Here is a 24,651-nt window from a genome sequence, read left to right as displayed (position 1 = left end):
TGGACCATTATAGATCACAAGTAGTCCTTGAAGAGTGACTAGGTAACACTTGAGTAAGTAGTGATGAATTTTATGACCACGTTGAAGGTAAAAAAAGATAATTGCTAACGTCTCAGACACGATAATGTTGTGATTAGTAATTAATTAGTAATTCTTTATAAGTTGTCATAATTACTTTACAAATAATTAGTTCTTAATGTGCCAATCTCATTCAGTAATTATTGATTACCTAATAAGGAACTATCTTAGTCCTAAATTCGATATTACTTACTGATTAGTTAATATTGTTTCCATATTAGTTAATAGTAGTAGCTGAGGTGTTAATGTAGAACTACTCATTAGTCCTTCATTACTTCCTGCATAGTTACTTATTAATGACGGACCATTATTATAAAGTGTTACCAAAAAATGTTTCAATTAATGCTGTTTTAATAAAACGTCATGTGGTCTTTATCATTTACCTTTCAAAATAGAATGTATTTTTATAAATATCATGCATTATTCATTCATAAATATCATTAGGCTTTTAGTGAGTCAGACCACGATATTTTTATGACCATATTTTCCAAAAATTCATGTAATGCTTAATGTAATTCTAATGTTATGTAATTAATGTAAAACAAATAATGTGTAAGAATCATTGTATGTAACAAATGTATTTGAATAAATTAATAGATAGAACAAAACATGAGCGTTAAAGCAATGTATTCATAAATCAGATGAAATATCAATGTCATTAGCATGAAATGTCATTAGCTCCCTGTACTTAAACACAATTATTGTATAAAAAAGGAAAATAAATACAGTACCTTGAACTTTAACAACAGTTATCATTTTGTCATCAACAGCATCACACATGTATTTCCCAGAGTCAGAAAGGAGGATGTTGGTTAAGGTCAGTTTCCGGAGTGTTCCGTGGCTTTCAATATCCGTGCGCTCATCAGGGACCAGTGGTTTATCATTGAATAGCCACTTTACTGGTGCGTTGGCTCGAGAAACTTCACAAGCTAAGATGAGGTCATCTCCTGTCACCATCTCCTGATAATCAGGATCACCAGAATTGCCAATGATCTTCACTAATGGCTCTGGAGGAGAGAGAGTTCAAAAGTCTGTCTCATCATACCTTTTGTCTGCTTTAGGGCTCATGCACAGGTTCAAATCAATACAACTGAAAGACACTTTTTACCTTGTACTGTGACATGAAATGAAATTGTATCATCTTTAGCATCAAGGATATATTCTCCAGAGTCCTGCAACTCTGCACAGAGAATGACCAGGGATCTGAATGTCCCTTCCTCCTCAAAACAGAAGCGCTCATTCTCCTCAATAGGGCTGCCATTTTTATACCAGTTGACTACACCATTGGCTGCAGACAGCTCACACTCCAATACAGCGTCATCATATAACACAACCTTGTGCTCATTCTTGATCTGATCTTTATTCAGGATTTGTACTGGTGCCTCTGGAAGAGAGAAAGATTAAAAAACTTTTAGTGCAAAAAAGAGTAATACTTTTTTTTTTTTAAAGACATGTAACTAAGGTAACCAGGTAGTGGTTTAACATCATACCAGTAATTTTGACTTTAAAATCTATTGTGTCATCAATGGCATTGCAGGTGTATATCCCAGAATCCTTCAGAGCTGGAAAATGGATAGTTAGCTTGCGTATGAGGCCATTCTCAGTAATTGTGATGTTGCTGCTCTCTTCCACCTTTACTCCGTCTTTCATCCAGCACACCTTTGCATTATCATGAGAAACCTCAAGCTCTAGGACTACAGGATCACCAGCAATACTCTCTGTAATGCTGCCTGTGTCCTTGGAGCAAGAAAGTTTAACAGGGGGCTCTGTGGAAAAAAGTCTCATCAACAACACTTTACAAAAAGCAATCATTTTTGTTTGGCATTTCAATATCTTTATAATACAAGTCTCAAAGTCCTTTTATGTGTCAGACCAATTGGTTTAAAATATCCTACCAATGTTACTGATATATTTTAAAAAAAATATATACAAAATTATAAAAAATATAACAAATCAATTAACTGAAAAAACTCTCAATCTGAACTATAAAGGCGGTTAGCTATAAAACCAAAATGAACCAAATAATATGTGTCTGGATATCATAACACAATAATCACTCTGAATATATTTTACTGTCTATTTCAGTACTACAGTAGATGTAACTGAATTGTATTTTCTTCATTTTCAGTGTTCCCTTTTGAGGGAACTCAAACTGCGTCGACATGACACTTTGGGGAACCGCCCCTTAGCGTAACACGTCTGAAGTATGAATGAAACTAGTCCAATCCTATTGGTGTTGCGTGATGATGTAGAGTGTGACGGCACACCCAGAAGCTACAAAGGGACGCCGTCACACAACAGTGTTAGCTTTCGCTCTTCAGCAAGCGCTCTCTGTTGTGTGAAACATCTGTTTGTTGTGGTTTGTCCTATATATATATATATATATATATATATATCAAAAGAAAAGAGATGGCAAGCAAGCAGTTTCATCAGTGTGTGCACCCCTGCCCTCAATATATTATGGGTGGGGACACACGCGATATGTGTGTTTACTGTTTGGGAGCGCAGCACGGCCGGGCAGCCCTCGAGGGGGCTGCTTGCGGCCACTGTGAAGCACTACCCATCAGAGTGCTGCGCTCCCGCCTGGCTATATTTGATGAAGCCGGCCAGGCTCGCGCTCCCCGCTGAGATCGTGGGGCTCACAGAGAGAGCTAGCAGACGTGATCAAGACTGCTTCGCAAATTTCTCGATCCTCATCTGATAGCTCGAATCCCCTCCTTCCCCATGCGGAAGCCTGCCCCACGGCTTCTTCCGCTTGGGTCGAGGATCCCGTGCTGCAGCTCTCTGATTCTGAGGAATTAGACGTGCTCAGCGTCGTAGAAGGGAATTTTAATGAACTTCGGGACACATCAGTTTCCAGCAAATGCTCACTGCTCTGTCCACCCCACAGGCTTGTGGTCAGGCAGCGTACGCGTCCGCAAAACGAGAGTCATTTTAAATTATTCCCTGCCGGTCCTCCGCTTCAGGATATCGTCAAGAGCTCTCACAAAACACTCGACACCAGCCCCGAGGGTGAATTTAATAATAATAATAATAACTTTATTTTGTATAGCGCTTTTAAAAGTCAATTCTCAGAGCGCTTTACATAATCAATATTAAAGTAGATAAAATAAGCATGAAATACAAACTATTACAGAGCATGCATACAAAGGGTTTGCATACAAACAATATTATAAATCTAAAAAACAATTTAAAATCAATAAACAAAACATACAGCAAAATCATAAAATATGTCACATGGAGAACCACAGCAATCACGTTTCACCCAAATGCTTCTTTAAAATAATACGTTTTAAGGGATGACTTAATTTAAAAGATGGAGCACTTCTAATTTGTGAGGGCAGTGAATTCCATACCTTTGGGGCAACCGAAGAAAACGCCATATCGCCCATTGTTTTTAGGCGCGTTACCGGAACAACTAAGAGACCGGCATCGGCTGAGCGAAGATTACGTGTCGGAATGTAGGGTACTAATAGATCAGAAAGATATTGCGGAGCAAGTCCATTTAACGCCTTGTAAGTCAACATAAGAATTTTAAAATCAACACGAAATTTAACAGGCAGCCAGTGCAATGTCTCTAAAACAGGTTTTATGTAATCTCTTTGTCTGGTCCTGGTCAGAATACGTGCAGCAGAATTTTGTACCCACTGAAGTCTGTGCAGAATAGATTTCGATGCTCCCGCCAACAAGGCATTACAATAGTCAATTCTAGAAAAAAACAGAGTATTAATTAATTTTTCTGCTACAGAAAAAGGCAACATTGACCGTAATTTGGATATATTTCTAAGATGAAAAAATGAAACTTTAACAGTATTACGTACATGCAGGTCAAATGTTAAATTAGAATCAAAAATTACTCCCAAGTTTTTTAATTTAGATTGGAACTGTATATCAGAGCCGTCCACATTAATAGCTACAGATTTCACACTACGTAACTGGTAAGATGAACCAATAAGCATCACTTCAGTTTTATCATTATTTAGACATAAATAATTAACAGACATCCAATTTTTGATTTCTGCAATACAGTTGAGTAAGGTGAGAAAGGTGAGTAACAGCCACATTTACATCAGGCTTTGAGTGAATGTATATCTGGGTGTCATCAGCATATAAATGAAAATCGAGATCAAGAGACCTCAAAAGTTGGCCAAGTGGAAAAATATATAAACTAAAAAGTAAAGGACCTAAAATTGAACCCTGAGGTACACCATATTTTACCATACCAACCTCCGATCTACAGCCACCCAGCACAACAAATTGTTTGCGATCTGAGAGATAAGACTTAAACCAGCTCAGAACAGAGTCAGATACACCAAAGACAGACTCCAGGCGGGAAAGTAAAATACAGTGATTCAATAGTGTCGAAAGCGGAGCTGAGATCAAGCAGGATCAGTATTGATAAACATCCAGAATCAGAAGCCATCAGTAAATCATTTGTGACTTTAACTAATGCTGTCTCAGTGCTATGCATTTTACGGGAGCCAGATTGAAGAGGCTCAAAGAGTTCATTAACAGATAGATGAGATAGCAATTGTGTTGCAACAATACGTTCTAAGATTTTAGCAATAAAAGGGAGATTAGAGCTGGGACAAAAATTTCCTAGATTCTCAAAGTCACGGCTATTTGTTTTTGGAACCGGGGTTACAGCGGCAATTTTAAGTGCAGATGGCACAACACCAGAAGACAGAGAGTCATTTATAATACTCAGAAGGGGCAGGCACAACGAGGAAAAACATGACTGAAACAACCTAGCTGGTATGGGGTCAACATGGGGAATTTTGCCAAGGCATGGCAAAGCCTCTCCAATATATCGCCATGGGTCCTGCACACTGTAGAAAAGGGGTACAGACTGCAGTTCCATGTTCGCCCACCGAAGTTCAACAGGGTGGTTTGGACTGCAGTGGACCCAGAGCAGGGTCGAGTATTAGAACAGGAAGTTCACTCACTGCTGACAAAGGAGGCCATAGAGTATGTTCCTCCACCAGACAGGGAGTCCGCGTTCTACAGCCGGTACTTCATAGTTCCAACTCGGACCAGAGTTTCCACATGGGACCTGGCAGTGGTTCTCGAAGGGTTGGTTGAGGCCCCCTTCGAACCACTGGAGTTGGCTGAGGCTAAGAACCTGTCGCTTAAGGTGGTCTTTCTCCTTGCCATTACTTCTCTTAAGAGAGTAGGAGATCTCCAGGCGCTCTCCATATCTCCTCAGTGCCTGGAGTTTGCTCCTGGACACGTTAAGGCCATCTTGCACCCTAGACCGGGCTACGTTCCGAAGGTGTCGTCTAATTTGGCAAGGTCGACGGTTCTACAGGCATTTAATCCCCCACCTCATGTGACGGTGGAGGAAGGTAGACTTCATCTGCTCTGCCCTGTTAGAGCACTCGACATATATGTTCAGAGATCTTCTCAGTGGAGAAAGGCGGACCAGTTGCTGGTGTGTTTCGGGTCGCCAGGAAGGGTCTTCCCGCATCCAAGCAGACCATCAGTAACAGGATTGTTCAGGCTATTTCCCTGGCCTATCAGGTGCGGTTTACCTTCACCTTTGGCTGTGAGGGCTCACTCTACCAGAGGCATGGCGTCCTCTAGAGCCCTCCTTTCAGGGGTACCAATTCATGAGATATGTGATGCGGCTGGCTGGGCCACTCTGCACACATTCACAAGATTTTATAGTCTGGACCTCCCATCGACACCTGGTGCACGAGTGCTCTTTTCCTAGTTGTGCCTGAGACAGCTTCACACTGGGATAGGCAGGTGTTGTTGTGGCATAGTGGGTACTCATTCCCCAAAGTGTCGTATCGATGCAGTTTAAGTTCCCTCGAAAGGGAACGTCTTGCGTTATGACTGTAACCCTTGTTCCCTGAGAAAGGGAACGAGAACTGCGTCCCTCTGCCATGCCTCCTCCTGCCTGGGACCTACTTGCTTCATTGTGAAGCTAACACTGTTGTGTGACGGCGTTCCTTTGTAGCTGCCAGGTGTGCCATCACACTCTACGTCATTACGCAACACCAATAGGATTGGACTAGTTTCATTCATACTTCAGACGCATTACGCTAAGGGGCGGTTCCCCAAAGTGTCATATCGACGCAGTTCTCGTTCCCTTTCTCAGGGAACAAGGGTTACATACATACAGTGAGGAAAATAAGTATTTGAACACCCTGCTATTTTGCAAGTTCTCCCACTTGGAAATCATGGAGGGGTCTGAAATTGTCATCGTAGGTGCATGTCCACTGTGAGAGACATAATCTAAAAAAAAAAATCCAGAAATCGCAATATATGATTTTTTAACTATTTATTTGTATGATACAGCTGCAAATAAGTATTTGAACACCTATCTATCAGCTAGAATTCTGACCCTCAAAGACCTGTTAGTCTGCCTTTAAAATGTCCACCTCCACTCCATTTATTATCCTAAATTAGATGCACCTGTTTGAGGTCGTTAGCTGCATAAAGACACCTGTCCACCCCATACAATCAGTAAGAATCCAACTACTAACATGGCCAAGACCAAAGAGCTGTCCAAAGACACTAGAGACAAAATTGTACACCTCCACAAGGCTGGAAAGGGCTACGGGGAAATTGCCAAGCAGCTTGGTGAAAAAAGGTCCACTGTTGGAGCAATCATTAGAAAATGGAAGAAGCTAAACATGACTGTCAATCTCCCTCGGACTGGGGCTCCATGCAAGATCTCACCTCGTGGGGTCTCAATGATCCTAAGAAAGGTGAGAAATCAGCCCAGAACTACACGGGAGGAGCTGGTCAATGACCTGAAAAGAGCTGGGACCACCGTTTCCAAGGTTACTGTTGGTAATACACTAAGACGTCATGGTTTGAAATCATGCATGGCACGGAAGGTTCCCCTGCTTAAACCAGCACATGTCAAGGCCCGTCTTAAGTTTGCCAATGACCATTTGGATGATCCAGAGGAGTCATGGGAGAAAGTCATGTGGTCAGATGAGACCAAAATAGAACTTTTTGGTCATAATTCCACTAAACGTGTTTGGAGGAAGAAGAATGATGAGTACCATCCCAAGAACACCATCCCTACTGTGAAGCATAGGGGTGTTTTTCTGCACATGGGACAGGGCGACTGCACTGTATTAAGGAGAGGATGACCGGGGCCATGTATTGCGAGATTTTGGGGAACAACCTCCTTCCCTCAGTTAGAGCATTGAAGATGGGTCGAGGCTGGGTCTTCCAACATGACAATGACCCGAAGCACACAGCCAGGATAACCAAGGAGTGGCTCTATAAGAAGCATATCAAGGTTCTGGCGTGGCCTAGCCAGTCTCCAGACCTAAACCCAATAGAGAATCTTTGGAGGGAGCTCAAACTCCGTGTTTCTCAGCGACAGCCCAGAAACCTGACTGATCTAGAGAAGATCTGTGTGGAGGAGTGGGTCAAAATCCCTCCTGCAGTGTGTGCAAACCTGGTGAAAAACTACAGGAAACGTTTGACCTCTGTAATTGCAAACAAAGGCTACTGTACCAAATATTAACATTGATTTTCTCAGGTGTTCAAATACTTATTTGCAGCTGTATCATACAAATAAATAGTTAAAAAATCATACATTGTGATTTCTGGATTTTTTTTTAGATTATGTCTCTCACAGTGGACATGCACCTACGATGACAATTTCAGACCCCTCCATGATTTCTAAGTGGGAAAACTTGCAAAATAGCAGGGTGTTCAAATACTTATTTTCCTCACTGTACATACATACATAAACTCATAAGGCCTAGAATAGAATATTATGAACAATTTCAAAAGTTAGGTAAGAGACAAAATTACCTTCTATTTTCACCCAAAATGTGACAGAGTCATCTGCAGTCTCGCACACGTATTCCGCAGAATCATCTATTGTGGCACAGGGAATTACCAGCCTGTGGTAAATTCCTTCATCCTCCAGTTTCAAGTTGTCATTCTCATCCACCTCCATGCCATCACAGAACCAGCAGACTTTTGCGTTTGCATTTGATATCTCACAGCTCAGGACCAGCCTCTCAGAGCTCAGTATACACACCTCTACCTCTGACTCACTGGGAGACACAATGCGGACTGGAGCCTCTGGGTTTAAGAAAGGTATGTGTAATAGTTGACAAAACATGAATACATACATGCTGCTGAATTGAGAATAGATAATTACAGCACTATATAAATGAATATAACTCATATTTGGTTTGGATAATAACTGAATGAATTACTATATTGGTTACTATTTAATAAACAGCCATTCTAATGACTTTCTTGATAATTGTTAAATAATTATTCATAATTAAATTAATCATTTATTTAATGGATTTAAGTCATTTAATTAAAAAATGAGGCATAACACAGAGAGAAAGAAGAGAAAGAAAATCTCTTGAAACCTATGCTTTGATACTTACCCGTAAGAATGAGCTGAAAGAAAATCGAGTCACCTCCTGTGTCACATACATACTCTCCTGAATCCCGTTTGGAAGCACAGAGAATGGTTACCCTCCTGTACGGGCCTTCAGCACTGATTCGGATATTCTTACATTCCTGGAGTTTTAGGCCATCTTTAAACCAGTGAGCTTCTCCATTAGATCGAGAGAGCTCACAGTTCAGGACTATCTCCTCAGAGACATAACGCTCCAAATGGATGTCATCTTTTGGGTCCACAATTGTAACCGGAGGTTCTAGATGTAAGTCAGTCATCATCAATAGATTAGTTTATTTTTTGCCATTTAGAGTACTATGCTTCACCTTAGAGTGTAAGATAATGATATATTAACATACTAATAACATACCTTAGATGCAATATGATTTTAATGCAAAACTAATAGTTAAAGAGCACCACTCTGTCAACTTTACCTTTAATGTTGACAGAAAACGACATGGATTGTTCGCCTGCTTGGCAAGTATACATCCCAGCGTCTACCAGCTCTGCTGAACGGATTATAAGTCTTTCCATGGTGCCTTCAGACTGGATAGTGATGTTTTCTGACTGAATAATTACAACTCCATCTTTAAACCAGCAGGCTGGTGCATCTGGTCGGGAAAGTTCACATGTCAGGACCACAGGGTCCAGTTCCATAGCGATTTTCTGCCTCTCATCCTGCGTAATTTCTTTAAATGACACAGGGGGGGCTGATGGAAAAAAAGAGCATTTTAATTATTTAAATTAACAATAAAATACAATACACATTGTTTCTATAGCAACACTATCAATGACTTAATGAATCTGCAGCAGTCATATGGTCAGAGCTCTCTGAAAATTCCCAGTTTACAAGTTTGTTAATATTTTCTTATTTCGTAGGCTCCACTTTTGACTATCCTTGTGTAAAACTGCCCGTGTGTAACTTCTTTCCGTTATGTTTTGTGCACATCATGGACACACCTAGACAAAACAAGGACTAGGCCTTGGACACACTTATACAATCGCATGCAAACGGGAACTCAAGACACACACATACATTTAAACATCTGATCTCTCTTACTTATTATTATTTACTCATTACTTATACTCAAAGCGCTTTACATAGAAGGGGGGGAATCTCCTCAACCACCACCAATGTGCAGCATCCACCTGGATGATGCGACGGCAGCCATATTGCACCAGAACGCTCACCACACACCAGCTTATTGGTGGAGAGGAGACAGAGTGATGAAGCAAATCGGTATGTATGGGGATGATCAGGAGGACAGGGGCTAATGGGCAAATTCAGCCAGGATCCCGGGGTTAAACCCCTACTCTTTTTTTCCGAAGGACATCCTGGGATTTTTAATGACCACAGAGAGTCATACATGAGATCTATTGTATTGAGATTGAGATCTATTGATATATTGGAAGGAGAAAAGACAAACATTGAATAATGAATAATCAGGAAGGGTTTTTAGTAACAACTGCTGTTAATTTTGCAGAAAGTCACACACAGAAAATTTAAAAGGGATGTTTGTGTATATATATTCAATAATTCAAATAATGATCAAATTATGTGGAAGAGCACTATATAACCAGACATTTATCTAGGTGCACAGTATAATCAAGTGCCTTAAGCCAGATTGCATTTAGCACTGATTTTAAGAGTTTATACCATTGTCTGATTTGCATATTTCCATCAGTGAATCTAGCACTAAACAATTTGGATAGCATGTGTAATAAACAGCAACAATTATAATAAAGTGTGAACAATGCTGTCTAGGTGAATTCCTTCTTGTTATGTTTAATGTTACAATAGTCCAGCAGACAATTCAAATGTCCTAAATTACTGTTGTTCCAGGAATGTGACCACTGCCACTGTCAAAAAAGAAAACAAATATTGTGTGCTTGAGTATAGTAATGTTTTCACCTTCAACATTCACATTAAATGTGAGCATGTCATTGTTTAATTGGCAAGTGTACACTCCAGAATGAGAGTACTCTGCTGATTGAATGACGATCCTCCTCATGTTGCCATCTGATTGGATATTCAGACCCTCCTCTACATGTAGAGCCTGTCCGTCTTTGAACCATTGAACAGTGGCTGTGGGGTGGGACACCTCGCAGTACAGAACAATGGGATTTCCCACCTCAGTGCTCTTCTTGGTATCCATCTCTGACAATGGTAAGAATTTCACCTCAGGTACTGCAAAATACAACATTAAGTATTTTCTGTGAGAAAGTGAGTCTGTCAATGTCATAAATCTTAAAAAGAATGCAATTAAGCAATTTACAAACTTAAAATGGGCTTGAAATGAAAATGAGAGTTTAGAGTTTTTTCTAAATTCATATTGCTCTTATTGGGAAGGATTCCTTGATTGACTGATTTATCTAATTTTGATAAATTGATTTTCCTGTGAAATGTCAGATTTCCTTCTGTAGATGTATGCCAGACTTCTCCAATCATTTTGTCTCCGTGATTCCCGCCCATTTATTATAATCGACTGCAACCTTGCATTCACATCTGCCTCTATCCAATCCCCTTGGACAGAACCAAGTCCCGCCAATTTTTTTTCTTTTCTGATAAACCGTTTCATACTGTACATCACAATATGAAAAAAAGATCTGTCACTATTTCTGTTTCATTATAACTTTAATTGTAACAAACTTAAGAACTTCATGATGGGTATGATGTCTGTTAACATTTGAATACTCATATTAAGTAATTTATGGTGGCTGAAACCTAAAAAAATAAATCACGATCCCCATGTAAGACCTGACCTTTAATTTGTAGGGCAGCTGAATCTCGTACGCCAGTTGCAATAAAGGTGATTTCAGCTCCATCATACACATTTGGCACATGGTGGATTCGTAGGATGTGTTGGTTCTTTGACTGAGTCATGGAGAACCGTTCACTATCCTGCAGCTGCTGGCTATTCAGGAACCATGTGCCAATCAAATTAGCAGAGAGCTCAATGGAGAACACAGCATCCTCCCCCTCAGTCACCACAGCATTCTTCATGGGGGTTTTGATCTTTGGACCTGGGACTGCAGACAATAAAATATAAAAAGTTATTTCATGTTATCTTAACACTTTAATCCACATTATCATATCTATTATAACATAAAAAAAAATATATACTACTACTACTACTACTACTACTAATAATAATAATAATTTCTGAAATGTCGTTATGTTTTTATTAAGACACTGCTGCCCTTCTGAGACATGACAGCTTTCAAGAAACAGCAGAATACATATCTTCTGCAAGTGCTAAACAACTCCAAAACCATAAGCAAAGATGATTTATTATGACTCCTATTTATTTAAAAATAATTATTATTATTTTGTCATTCTGTACTATGAATATTGTGGGCTCTTATGACCAATTGTTTGTTCCTCACTTGTACGTCACTTTGGATAAAAGTGTCTGCTAAATAAATAAATGTAAATTAAGTATGTTTAAAATTACATCATTGACAGTTAATGTGTCAGGAGTAACATCACTACTTTTATGGTTTTAAATGAAGTCTCCAGTGAGAGACAGCAGAGACTTTGATTCTGTGCCAAATAGAGAAGTAATTTACTTTTTATTGTTAATAAAAAAAAAGCTGTATTATTTAGTAGTAATTTACTTTTTATTGTTAATTAAAATAATAAGCTGTATTATTTATTTATGCAAGTTTTAGGGGAATAGAATAATCTGCATTTTCTTTTTCACAGTAAATTTTATTCCTGCATTTCTTGTTTTATTCCTGCATCAGTTTTGTGTTTCCATAAGGGTCTTTTTGGTAAGTAGTATTATTCTACCTTACTACAATAAGTACCTTATTCATTTAGGTTTCTTAGTAGTTCGTAATGCAAATAATTTATGACAGGTTGGTATTACAGAAAGTTTGTGAAATTTTCATTCTTACCCAGATGTACTACTTTTGAGAACTCCACATGTCCACTTCTGCCGTATTTATTAACACAGGAGATACGGAAACGGTAATCACCCTCACATGGCACGCTGTCACCCAGGACTTCAGCAGATGTGCCTGTCTCTGTTGTCAGGCATCGCTGCCATTCCTGAGAGCCTACTTCTTGTCGTTCTAGCACATACACTGACTTAGTGGAGTTTTGCAAGTTGGGTGATGGTGACCAGGAAAGGACAGCACCATTTAAACTGTCAGTGTTCATTTGGACACTCACAGGGCAGATGGGTGGGCAGTGTCGAGCAGCTGAATGAAAATAAAGATATCACATTCTAAATATCAAGCCCACACTGTAAATATATATATATATATATATATATATATATATATATATATATATATATATATATACATATATATATATATATATATATATATATATATATATATATATATACATATATATATATATATATATATATATATATATATACATATATACATATATATACAGTATATATATATATATATATTCAAAAAGATGTAGTAGAAATAGATACATTTTTATTATGCAATAATACAAGGCTTTTGAATTGTGCAACTTCTTATGCATCACAAAGCCATGTGTGTGTTTTCTCACTTTTGACCCTGAGTTTGGAACTTGTTGTTGATCTGCCTGCCATAAAGGTGACCGTGCCAGAGTCTTGATATGACGTATTGACAAAGACCAGGATGTGGGTTTTGCCAAAAGACTTGATAATGGTTTGATGTGTTTCTCGCAACTGCAGTCCATCTTTAAACCAGCAGATCTCCATCTCATCTTGTTCCACCTCCACAAAGAATACTGCATTCTCTCCTTCCATCACTTCTAATCTCCGTGGAAGTTTCTTTACAATTGTACCTACCAGAAAAATAAGTAAATGAAATTAGCCAGATCTTTCTATCTCATATGTACTGCATATCAAACTGCAATGCAAACTCTCATGTTCATGAGACATACGTAAAATTGTTTGTAATGATAATTTTTCATTTTATTTTAAAAGAAATTGAAATGAATTGCTGCTGGACATGCAACACTAAATATTGTTATCTGCTTTTATTGATGCTTTTGTCTATTTTGAAAATTGCTGGTGTTAAACTTGATTAACTGAATGCATTAACATTTTCATTATGAAAGCCCTAATAAGGCTTTATATTTATGCACTGTACCTTTAACTGCCAATTCTGCAATAGTCTTTCCACCATCAGGCATCTCACACAGATAAACTCCATCATCATCTGCCCCAACATTTTGTATGGTTAGTTTTCTCCACGTGCCCTTCTGTTCCATGTTATACTTATTTCCTGGCTGCAGCCTCTGATCCTCCAGGTACCATGCAGTGGAAATGGACTCTTCTGGAACCTCACATTCCAGAACAGCAACATCCCTCTCCTTGACCTCTGCATCTTGCAGAGCTCGCTTAAATCGAACTGCAGGCCCTATTAATGTGAGAGATATACATAAAAAAGGCTTTCATTTTTTAAATTTGTCTAGTGACTAAAACATATCACACTTCAGATGCTACAGACATTCAGATTGCACTGTGAAACAACATAAATTGATTGTTATCTACACACAATAAACACTTTCAAATTTCACAATACCTCAGTTGGGATGTGGCAGGCCAAGAACAGTGGTTAAAACAAAGTTGTGGTCATGCACTCACAAATAAAGAATATAATCCTGCAGGCTTACTTACACCAAACAAAATGTAAGCTATGTCCCATTGCATTGTTAATAATATTGTAGTGATGCTGTCACTCAGGAATGCACTGAGCCCTGCGGCTTTTCTCACCTTTCATCACGCATTGACTACTGGACAATGTTATCGAATACATTAATCAGTGCTTTATTACCGACTTTATTACTAAATATAGTTACCCACAAAAGTCAGACAGACACTGTTATATCATGCTGATAGTGAAAAAGAAATTTGTTCACATTACAACCAAAGTTTTATTAAGTAATAAGAATATAAACACACACACACAGACACACACAAATGGTCAAAACGGGGTATATCTGCCTTAATAATATTCCATAGGCAGATTATGTCAGATGCTATTTGCATTGTAGAATATTATATGTACACTTTTTAAACAGCATTTTTGCACTAAGTAGCAGTGTTGGGTAAGTTACTCTAAAAAGGTAAGTAATTAGCTACTAATTACATCTTCAACAGTATAATTAGATTGCTGTACTAATTACACTCTCTAAACATTATTGGATTACTTATTACTAATTACTTTCTAAACCCCATATCGTCCGCGACCAGTTAAACAATAAAAAGATAAACAGTATTTATTGCAATTACATCAGAAGTAACTGTAATTAAATTACAGAAAAATTAAGAGTAATCCCTTAGTTTTCTTTTTAAAGGGAAAAGTAATTAAATTACAGTAATTAGATCACTTAGTAATTAATTACACCCAACACTGCTAAGTAGTTAGATGCTATTTGCTAAGTAAACATTTGTTAGATGTTATAGTGGAAGATGCTATTTGCACCTTAGTGTATAGTATATTATTAAACAGTATGCAATAAAACATATTCAGTGTTTGTGATTATATTTATTTAAAAACAAAACAAAAAAAAAACATAAATTCTCTGGGGAGGGCTTTAGAGATAGGGAGAAGTAATCTGTGTTGCCAGGTCTGCGCAAAAAAAACTAGTCCAATGGCCATTCAAAAATAGCCCAATGAGCTGTACCAACACGTTCTCACTCCCAACTCGTCACATATTGACGCTTGGTTAGGACCCTTTGGCGTGACTTGTTGATGCACAGCGTGCCCCATTACTTTCAATGAGAAACCTTTGGCGTCATACACAGACGCATTGGGCATGGAAATGTTATCATCATGATGAAATTATATATTGGGTTATAATTTTGCCATTATGTACGGTGGCCCAGCAGTGCACAACACAACGAAATTTAAAAAGCAAATATAAGTTCACAACACAACAAAATGAATCCACAACACAACGGAAATGAGCCACGACACAACGGAAATGAGCCACGGCACAACGGAAATGAGCCACAACACAATGGAAAATGTACAACACAAGGAAATAAGCCACAACACAACGGAAAATGTACAACTCAAGGAAATAAGCCACAACACAACGGAAAATGTACAACACAAGGAAATGAGCCACAACACAACGGAAAATGTACAACACAAGGAAATAAGCCACAACACAACGGAAAATGCACAACACAGTGAAATAAAGCCGCAACACAACGGAAATGCTCCCGACCACTAGAGGGCTCTCGGAGCGCGATAAAGTTAGTTTTTTTTAGAGTCTAAAAAATTTAACAACACCACTATTAGTTTTAACAGTATGTAGCTAACCATCGTATATCGACATTTATTAATTCAAATCACTTCAGGGGCATTATAGCTGCATATTTATACTCTAGAATGCTTTGACGCGCTACCAGCGCATGATCCCTAAGGGAACGTCCGCCAATTCTTTCAAGTTGTTAAAACGTATAATTTGTATTAATTAAAATTACTTTTAACATTCAAAAACAGATATGTTCCAAATCCAAAGCTTGATTGTACTGGTAGTAGACTGACTTACTACAGCTGTATTTACTACAAAGTATTTTTTTCCAATACCTCCCTTCATTACAGTAAACAAATTTTTTTTTTTAGGACATTTCTGTAATATAATAAATGTTTTCTTTCTTTTATCATGTTTCAAAGGTTGTAGTTCCTATTAACCAGACTGACTTATAACAGGTGAAATTGTGCCAATAGCTCCTTATATGCACAGTACACAAATAGTTTTTTTATAAAAACATTAGGCCTACTGTAATTCATCTAAAGGTTTTTTTTTTTTTTTTTTTTTTTCATGTCCCAAAGCTTGTGGTAGGTTCCTAGTGACCAGATTGACTTATTACAGGTAAAATTGTGCCAATACCTTCCTGTAATTTTGCAATTCACCAAATGTTTTTTATTTTTATTTATCAAATTATATTATAATAAATTATACGTTTTAACCACTTGGTGGAATTGCCAGACGTTCCCTTAGGGATGCGCTGTGGTAGCGTGTCAAAGCATTCTCCAGAATAAATATGCAGCTATAATTCACGTAGGTGATTTTGAAGTATATTTTATGTCGATATACAATGGTTACATACTGTAAAAACGAATCGTGGTATTGATATATAGAACAAAGGCAAGGAAAACTAACTTTACCGCGCTCCAAGAGCCCTCTAGTGGTCGGGAGCATTTACATTGTGTTGCGGTTTTATTTCGTTGTGTTGTACATTCTCTGTTGTGTTGTGGCTTATTTCCGTTGTGTTGAACATTTTCCGTTGTGTTGTGGCTCATTTCCGTGGTTTTGTGGATTCATTTCGTTGTGTTGTGAACTTATGTTTGCTTTTTAAATTTTGTTGTGTTGTGCACTACTGGGCCACCGTAATTATTACATGTTGGAGTGTGATTCTCAATTTAATCAGCCAGCATAATTTTATTTACATTTTAAATTTTTTTTATTTACGCTATTTAGACAAGTTTGAACACATAACCCAACCCCACCCCTACCCATTTGTGAATTATATGATAAAACACAGGATATAACAGGCAGATACGACGTCAGAAGTTATTCGAAAAGTACAAACATTCCAAGTGTTCCGAGGCCAAGCGATTGATTTGTGTGAAGAAAAGACCCAAAAGCGATCACCGTCTCCATCTGCCGTAGATCATGCACACGTTATTTCAGCTTTGATAGTTAAATTGCATTGGCTCTCTTTGATTGTAAACATACATAGATGCCTCATTAGCAGCCGTTTCAATGGGCCGCTATTCGTAAGTCGTCCGCCATATTGGAGCTGTCCATGAACATTCGACAGCGAGTTGACTGAGCGTTTGCAACCATAGTTAGACGCATGTATGAAAAGAATATCTATATATGAAACAGACTTAAGAAGATGATTTTGCTAAACTAACACAATACATCAAGACAAAAGCCGCTTTCCGACCAAGTAGTTACAGGAACTTAGTTCTAGGAACTGTCCACTTCTAAACAGTTCTAAGAACTACTCTCCCCCAAACTCGGTTTTGCTGTTTGCGTTCGCACTGGCCAAGTGGCCATAGGAACTGGTAGGAGGGGTAAGGGAGTGATGCAAGCACGGTGACTTTTATTTTGACGGCGCGACGGACCTTTATTTTGGTGGCGCTGAGAACGCCAGAGCAAACAATGCTCGCATTCTCTGTGTTTATTAGTTAGCGATCTGTCTAACAGTACTGTTTAATATGTTATTAGATAGAACTGTTATAGAAAGTAGACAGTATATGAAAAAAAGGTTATTATCCTATGCCGTGTGGTTGATGTCCAGTGTTGCTAGCTGGGCAGATAAACATAATCATGTTTGACTTGGTCCCCTCAAAGTTGCGTTGGATTTTCTCTTCAGCATAAAGGTTTAGAGACCCATCTATCACTGTTTTCCATGTTTGTATAGTTAGTTTATGGAGTAAATATATAGGCTATAATCTGTGTGTTTACATTCTAGCTGTTTTAAAAATGGCGGGTGCTGGTGCTCCGCGTGTGTTCGGTCAATCAGCGTACACTAACCTCACGGGTAGTTCCTATAGTACTGGTTTAGACCCTACTCTGAAGTAGGACCTAAATTAGTTCCTCCAAATGGAGTTCCTAGAACTAAAATCGTTCCTAGTTCCTGCGGTGCGAACACGCCGACATCCGGGTACTTTAGCCAATAGTTCTAGGAACTGTGAAAAGGTTCCTCCGGTCGGAAAGCGGCTAAAGGTGTCAGCTGACATTACAAAGTTACCATAGTAAAAACATGTAATATTGAGTTAATATATTTAAAATACAAACCAACACATTCTCACCTGTAAAAGGTTATCCCATTTCTTTGGGAATTTAAATCTTGGCAGTTTCATAACCAGAAGCTGCATAAAGATGTGGCATCATTGATTACTCTGTGAGTGACAACATGCTGACCGTTGCAAGATGGTGGGTGCGCCTACGTGTCTGGAGCGGTTGAATGAGGGATCTACGTATACATACCTATGTGTAAAATGGCATTGGCTCTCGTGTGTCTCGTGACCGATTGCGTCATGCTAAAGAGAAGGGTGTATCGTTTGAATGAAAAATGACTGCCTGCCCTGCGTTTGGAGCGGTGGGATAATTTCAGCGATTAAAATATTAAGATCCATTCTGTTCTTCACATTAAGATATCGTATGGTTTCAGATTTGGAGTGCAACATGAGTCAATACTTTTATTCTGTTTTTAGTCCGTTTTTGCAATAAATACTTGTGAGGTGGGTAGGTTTAGGGTAGGAGTGGGGTTAGTGGCTCCAAAATATAAAAGTAGCCTAAACATATTTATAAAATCATGTCTACTTTTACAAATGCTAAGAATTATGCATCTTGATCTGACACATAAGGCAAACATTGACAAAACAAGACAAAACTGTTGAAAGCAATGGAGTACCCTGCACTCCGAGGGCTCCTGTCTAAGCGTCAATATGTGACGAGTTGGGTGTGAGAATGTGACAGCGTGTTGCGGTCGATGTGCCAGCCTGTGCGATCAATGTGAGGACACCACATTCAATTTCAATTACTGGCCAATTAAATACCAGTTAAATACTTTATACTCACTATTAAATACCCGTCAAACACTTGTTAATGTTTCACAGCTAATATGTGATAAGAAAAGGGAGAAGAATGATTTCAGAAAGGGGCAGATTCGAACTGGGTCGGTCGCATCAAAAGCTAACGCCACACGCCTTACTCTCTACACCACTGCTCCTGTTATCAGACTGTTTTATTTTGTAATTTTGGTGGTCGGGAGTCTACAGCAACATATTAACTGTATGAGAGCTAATGGTGATATGACAGTAGCTACCAAAAAATTTTAGTTGTAAGATCCTTTAAGCAGGAAGTTTTGATTATGGCGTATTTTGCTACATTGCTTTGTTTCACAAAAAATGCCAAATGGTCATATAACTTAAAGATGTTTTAGCTTTGTTAGTTAAGTATAATTAATACAACAATTAGCATAATTGGAATTTGAGTTACCTTTAACTGACAGTTGCACTGCACTCAGTGTGTTTCCCAGTGCATTTGAAGCAGCACATATGTAGAGTCCCGTATCCTGCTGCTTACAGTACAGTACTTTTAGGGTGTAATATCCCTCTCTATCCTCAAAAATGAGATGTCTTCGACTTGGCACAATATTCTCTCCATTTTTCTTCCATACAATCTCTGGTTTAGGCTTTCCTGTGACATAGCAACGGAATTTGGCATGTTTGCCTTCTGTGACAGTGAACTTCTTAGCTTTCGACACATTCAGGTGAGACTCTTTTGAGTGTTTGGCCCTTGAAAGCTGTGGTGAGTAATGACCATTGGTGTAGCCATTTGTCATGCTTCCCTCTCTTTGTTCTGGAATGGCCTCTACCAAGAGCACTGCCCCAGTCATCGCTTCTCCATGCTTGTTGACTGCTTTGCACATGTAGACACCTCCATCTGGGGCTCTTGTTCTGAAAATCTTCAGCTGGAACCAGCCACCATCTTGCTGGCCCACATGGTAGTGGGCACTCTCATAGATCTCATTCAACTGTTTACCATCTTTCTCCCAAACCACCTGAGGCAAAGGCTCACCTGTCAGCTTGCAGGAGAAGGCAGCATCTTCTCCTCGGTCTACTCTTAGAGAAAGAGGTTTGATAAGAAAATGAGGCTTGTGGTCTTGAAATGGGTCTGCTTTCTGTACCACCCCATCCTGTTGTTGTATCATCATTTTGATTTCTTGTTCTGGTGGAATCACTTTTACTTCATTTTGTTGTGGTGGTGGAGGTGGCTGTGTTTGCTGGAGCTCTTGAGGCTCTTCTTCCACTTTAAGGGTAGCAGCTGCATATGTTTCCCCGATATTGTTCGTGGCTCGGCAAATATACTGCCCAGAATCTTCCATTGTCACCCCAGAAATGTAAAGGGTGTACACCTTGCCATCTTGGGTAATACGGTAACGACCCTCAGGAAGAATAGGCTCATTTTTCCGCTCCCAGATCACATCTGGTTGGGGTTCTCCACCAATCTGACATTTAAGCACAGCATCTGTTCCACGTTTCACCAGAACTGGGCGCGGGTAACCAAGAACACGTGGAGCACCTCCAGAAATATCCATATCTTTTACTTCTTGGTAATCACTTATTCTGTGTTATTATTGGAATTAAGAATGGCACAAATTTCTGTGGCACATACCCAGCTCTGAAAAACACTGAAAGTTCAACACTGATCATTATTTTTCAATCTGACATTTGTAACATTATTGTCATTGTCATGAGTTATGAGTTTAATCTGGGAACTTGTGGCTCAGTAAATCACACTAAAGGCATTTTCAGATTTTTATAATGTCGATGTGCTGAAAAGTTCTTCCTTTGCGTTTTTTGTGTACAGCCGACAACATTGTCAAAGCGATCCATGTTCATGCGGATCCATAAAAACTACTAAAAACTCTATATTATGCATGCCAGGCCAGTAGCTGGCGATGCCAATTTGTAAAGAAACAGGACGCACATATAGACTGAACACGTAATATGCATGCACATGGATAACCATTTTCACAAATTCATGTTTTTGTAATTTACACTGCAATGATAACAGTATAGTTTTCTAAAAATGTGCATTTTTAGGCCCCCAAAACGCTAAATTAAATAATGGTCCAGATCACTAATAGTTCCTGCAGAGTGACTAGGTAACACCTGAGTAATTAGGGATGCATTTTATTACCATGTTCAGAGTAAAAAATACAATTATTCATGTCTCAGACACATGAGAATGTTGTGTCCAGTAATCAACTGGCAATTATTTATGATTTGTCATAGTTAGCTAATAGTTCTTAATGCGGTTGATTTCATTCAGTAATTATTGATTACCAAACTATCGCAGTCCTAAATTTGTTATTACTTATGGATTAGTTAACCTTGTTTCTATATTAGTTAATAGTAGTTGCTGAAGTGTTAAAGTAGCACTACGTATTTGGACTGCATTACTTCCTGCATTAATGAAGGACCATTATTCTAAAGTGTTACGCTTTCCTTTATAACTGTAGTACAATTTAGGTATGTTTTCTGTGCTGCAGTGCAGTGGTGATTTTTTATATGCAGTGTAAGTGCAGTTTTCAGTACTGCTGTTATTGCGTCCAAATTACCGCACTTCTATTGCAGTTGAAATACTGCAGTTATTTTTTTTGTAAGGGTACAATACTATGTTCGTTGTGAACTTTATATGGGATAGTGAAACATTCCTTGCATAAAGGAAGTCCTCTTACAGCAGTCAAGATAACTCTAGTGTCCATTCCTTGCTTAAGACCAGACAGCTGGTGCTGTATATCAAGAGGAAGCTTTTAAATATAGTCTGTCCAAAAAAAGACGCAGGAGAGTTGGCCATGTGCAACATAAGACAAAGCGTGTTCAGATTAATTACTTTGACAAACACTCATAGCATCAGAATTCCTCACTTTTCTATATCAGGGACTATACATCAAAATACCATTGCTGTTAGCAAACATCCTAATCCATCTAATAGTACATACAAATTACATTTCACATTATGGCTGCTTTTCAGTGGTTTCAATCCAAATCAGTAGAGAATCTTTTCTACTGTTTAAAGGGCATTTACACATGATGTGTTTTAAATGTTGGTCAATTTACATACGCATAGATGTTTTTGTTTGTTCCTCGGCACCTCATATTTTTTTTATGTCTTGCACTATAATATCCTGTGCCAAGCAAAGTGTAGTTCAATTTAGAAGAAATCTTGTAACCTGAACTCACCTAAACCTGAACTTGTAACTCACAGTAGATTTTGTAAATTACAGCAAACAGGCTGTAAATAAAAATGTGAGGTAGCTTGTGTGTATAATACATGAAAATTAACTTATAATAATGTTAATTAATTAAACATGAATAAATACCATATCATATTTAATCATTAGTTAACATACATTCAGATTTTTATCATGACCATGAAAGTTTGATAAATATTCATATTTAAATGTGGACCTATTAATCTGCTAAGCATTATATGATGTTTCTTCGGGATGACTAATGAAAGTTATTATAAATGTTACCACATACTTTTGTTTATCATATGTTCATAGTCAGGGCCCCAGTCAATTAGTGTTGCCTGTCAAGGTTATCTGAAAGATATTGGACTAGAATTTTCTCTGAATATGTCTCATATATCAAATAGCCTATATCGGATGCTTATGCATTCTCTAATTCCTTTGTAGTTTGTAGTAATTCTCAGTTCCAAGTGCCTGTTTGTGTACATGTATGTTGTACTTTGATTCATGAATATTACAAGAGAACTTAAAAGGATGCTTAATTATAAAAAATACGTTTAATAATAAAAAAGGATGCAAAATATTTTGACCGTGTTCCGAGTTTTATTTTATTGTATTTTTTTAGCGTAGAGCCCTGGGATACATGAGTGATGTTCAATTGTCTTGTTCTTTTTTCTCTCTATTTTTGTTGAGTTTAGGGATTAGCGGCATTATTCTAGTGATGTAATACATATCTATGTCGTATAGGATATTACTAAAAGGATGATACAGGTTACAAATTAATTTGTTTTAACAGTAATTTTATGTAGGATAAAAATGAACAGTCCCATACTTAAAATATTTTAGTAACATACATTTTTAAAACATAAATGTGATTCGATTTACTTAGTCATTATTTTTACGACATTGCTTTTAATTGCAAAAGAAGACAAACACCATTGTAAAAAAAGGAAACATCAAATGTAAACTTACGCGTCAACAGAAGTATTAAATTAGCATTTAGGACCAGCCAAAACACTAATCTTCGGGACCTCTTCTTCAGACAAAGAGGATATTGACCCTGATGTCAGCTTTTCTTCTAATAAATGACCTTTGACCTCTTTTTTATATGATTTTGTAAAAAAAATCATTTAATTAGCAGTTGCAGTAGGTCATGGAAAATATTCCACACGACAGGAGCTTCGAGCTTCTTAATATTGATGTTAATCCACTCAGGTTGAGCTCCAATTCTTTCTTCTGGCGTGGTTTGTTGCTTGAGCCTGATCAGTCTGTGTGTACTTCTCATATATGCCTTTCAGTATGACTAAGCTCATCTCTTTTTCACTACCACCAAACAATGTATGTGTCACACAGTACTGGAGCCTGTGTCATTGGCAGCTCAGAGCCAATAAATGCTTTCACAGCTGCCACATCATACTAAAAATAGCACAGCTATCATCATTAGGGGAGCAGTGGGCTGCAAAGGTTAAATTTAGACTACAAAATCACTTGACCTCTTCCACTAAGGCTCTTTTGGCAGGGTCTGATTCTATTTGAAATCTGAATACACGAAAACATGAACTCCCTTTCCTTATCTATATTAACATACACAAAATTCAAAGTCACTCAATGAAGTCATTTTGCAAAGCTGCAGATGGAAAAGACAAACCTCACATTTGAGCTTTAATTAAAAAGTATAAACATATTTTGATCATATAACAGAATATCAAAGCGGCATTTGTTTTAAAGAAATAGCACAAAAACACGTTTCAGTCAGACAATTTAACAAAATTTAAGTTTTAAAATGTGAAGCTATACATACGTTTAACTCTAGAACTACCGGAATTCTACAACTACTATAATGGCCATAGCAGTCATTCTGACCGCTCATACATTATTTGCATATAATTTCAATAAGCTATATCAAATCTAAGAATAAATGGATCTGTAATGTTAGGATAGGTAGTAATAAACATCAGAACACTACATTTTAATTCTAATGTAGGCCTATGTGAAAATGTATTAGTTCATTGACAACCACAGAACAGCTATTGTAATTACAGATACAAAGTCGAAAGAGATCAATTTTCTATTATTTTCTTTGTAAAATGAAAACAAATGTATTCATCCTTGGATATTTTGAATACAATAACTTACAAAAACATCGCCAATATGCATTTCAATGCATAGGTAAAACCTTTATGGGCACATATGAAACGCATATGCCCCAAACTGGCCAAAACAGTCATTCTGACGGTCACGGGAAAAGAATATGAAAATATAATAAACTGTGAGAAAACAAACTGATTTGGTAACCATTATTTGTTTTAGTGAGCAAAAATATCATGCTGTAAAATTACAATGAAAATTGTATGCATACAGTCATAAGGTCGTATGCAAATGTATACGGTCAGTATGACTGTTATGGCCATTCAAGGTTGA

General features: G+C 37.9%; 1 protein-coding gene across 2 annotated transcripts in view; it reads right to left on the bottom strand.

The window, feature by feature from the left end:
- obsl1a (obscurin like cytoskeletal adaptor 1a) overlaps positions 1 to 23,599 on the bottom strand; it is a 34,154-nt gene extending 10,555 nt beyond the window's left edge. Inside the window, exons 1-13 of one of the 2 annotated variants that reach the window (XM_084127791.1) lie at positions 23,203 to 23,599; positions 19,467 to 20,661; positions 13,583 to 13,852; positions 13,014 to 13,274; positions 12,374 to 12,679; positions 11,237 to 11,503; positions 10,386 to 10,661; positions 8,908 to 9,183; positions 8,460 to 8,732; positions 7,864 to 8,139; positions 1,569 to 1,844; positions 1,187 to 1,462; positions 810 to 1,085 (exon numbers count right to left, since the gene is read on the bottom strand). In XM_084127791.1, the coding sequence (XP_083983917.1) occupies positions 810 to 1,085; positions 1,187 to 1,462; positions 1,569 to 1,844; positions 7,864 to 8,139; positions 8,460 to 8,732; positions 8,908 to 9,183; positions 10,386 to 10,661; positions 11,237 to 11,503; positions 12,374 to 12,679; positions 13,014 to 13,274; positions 13,583 to 13,852; positions 19,467 to 20,568 (4,135 nt within the window). In that variant the 5' untranslated portion in view covers positions 20,569 to 20,661; positions 23,203 to 23,599. The remainder of the gene's footprint in view (positions 1 to 809; positions 1,086 to 1,186; positions 1,463 to 1,568; positions 1,845 to 7,863; positions 8,140 to 8,459; positions 8,733 to 8,907; positions 9,184 to 10,385; positions 10,662 to 11,236; positions 11,504 to 12,373; positions 12,680 to 13,013; positions 13,275 to 13,582; positions 13,853 to 19,466; positions 20,662 to 23,202) is intronic. The other variant, XM_084127792.1, reaches the window with a different exon arrangement.
- Between the last annotated feature and the right edge of the window lie 1,052 nt (positions 23,600 to 24,651).

The sequence above is a fragment of the Abramis brama genome (assembly GCF_963993115.1).
Source record: "Abramis brama genome assembly, chromosome: 11".
Classification (NCBI taxonomy): Eukaryota; Metazoa; Chordata; class Actinopteri; order Cypriniformes; family Leuciscidae; genus Abramis; species Abramis brama.
This window is presented reverse-complemented; position numbering and strand designations above follow the sequence as displayed.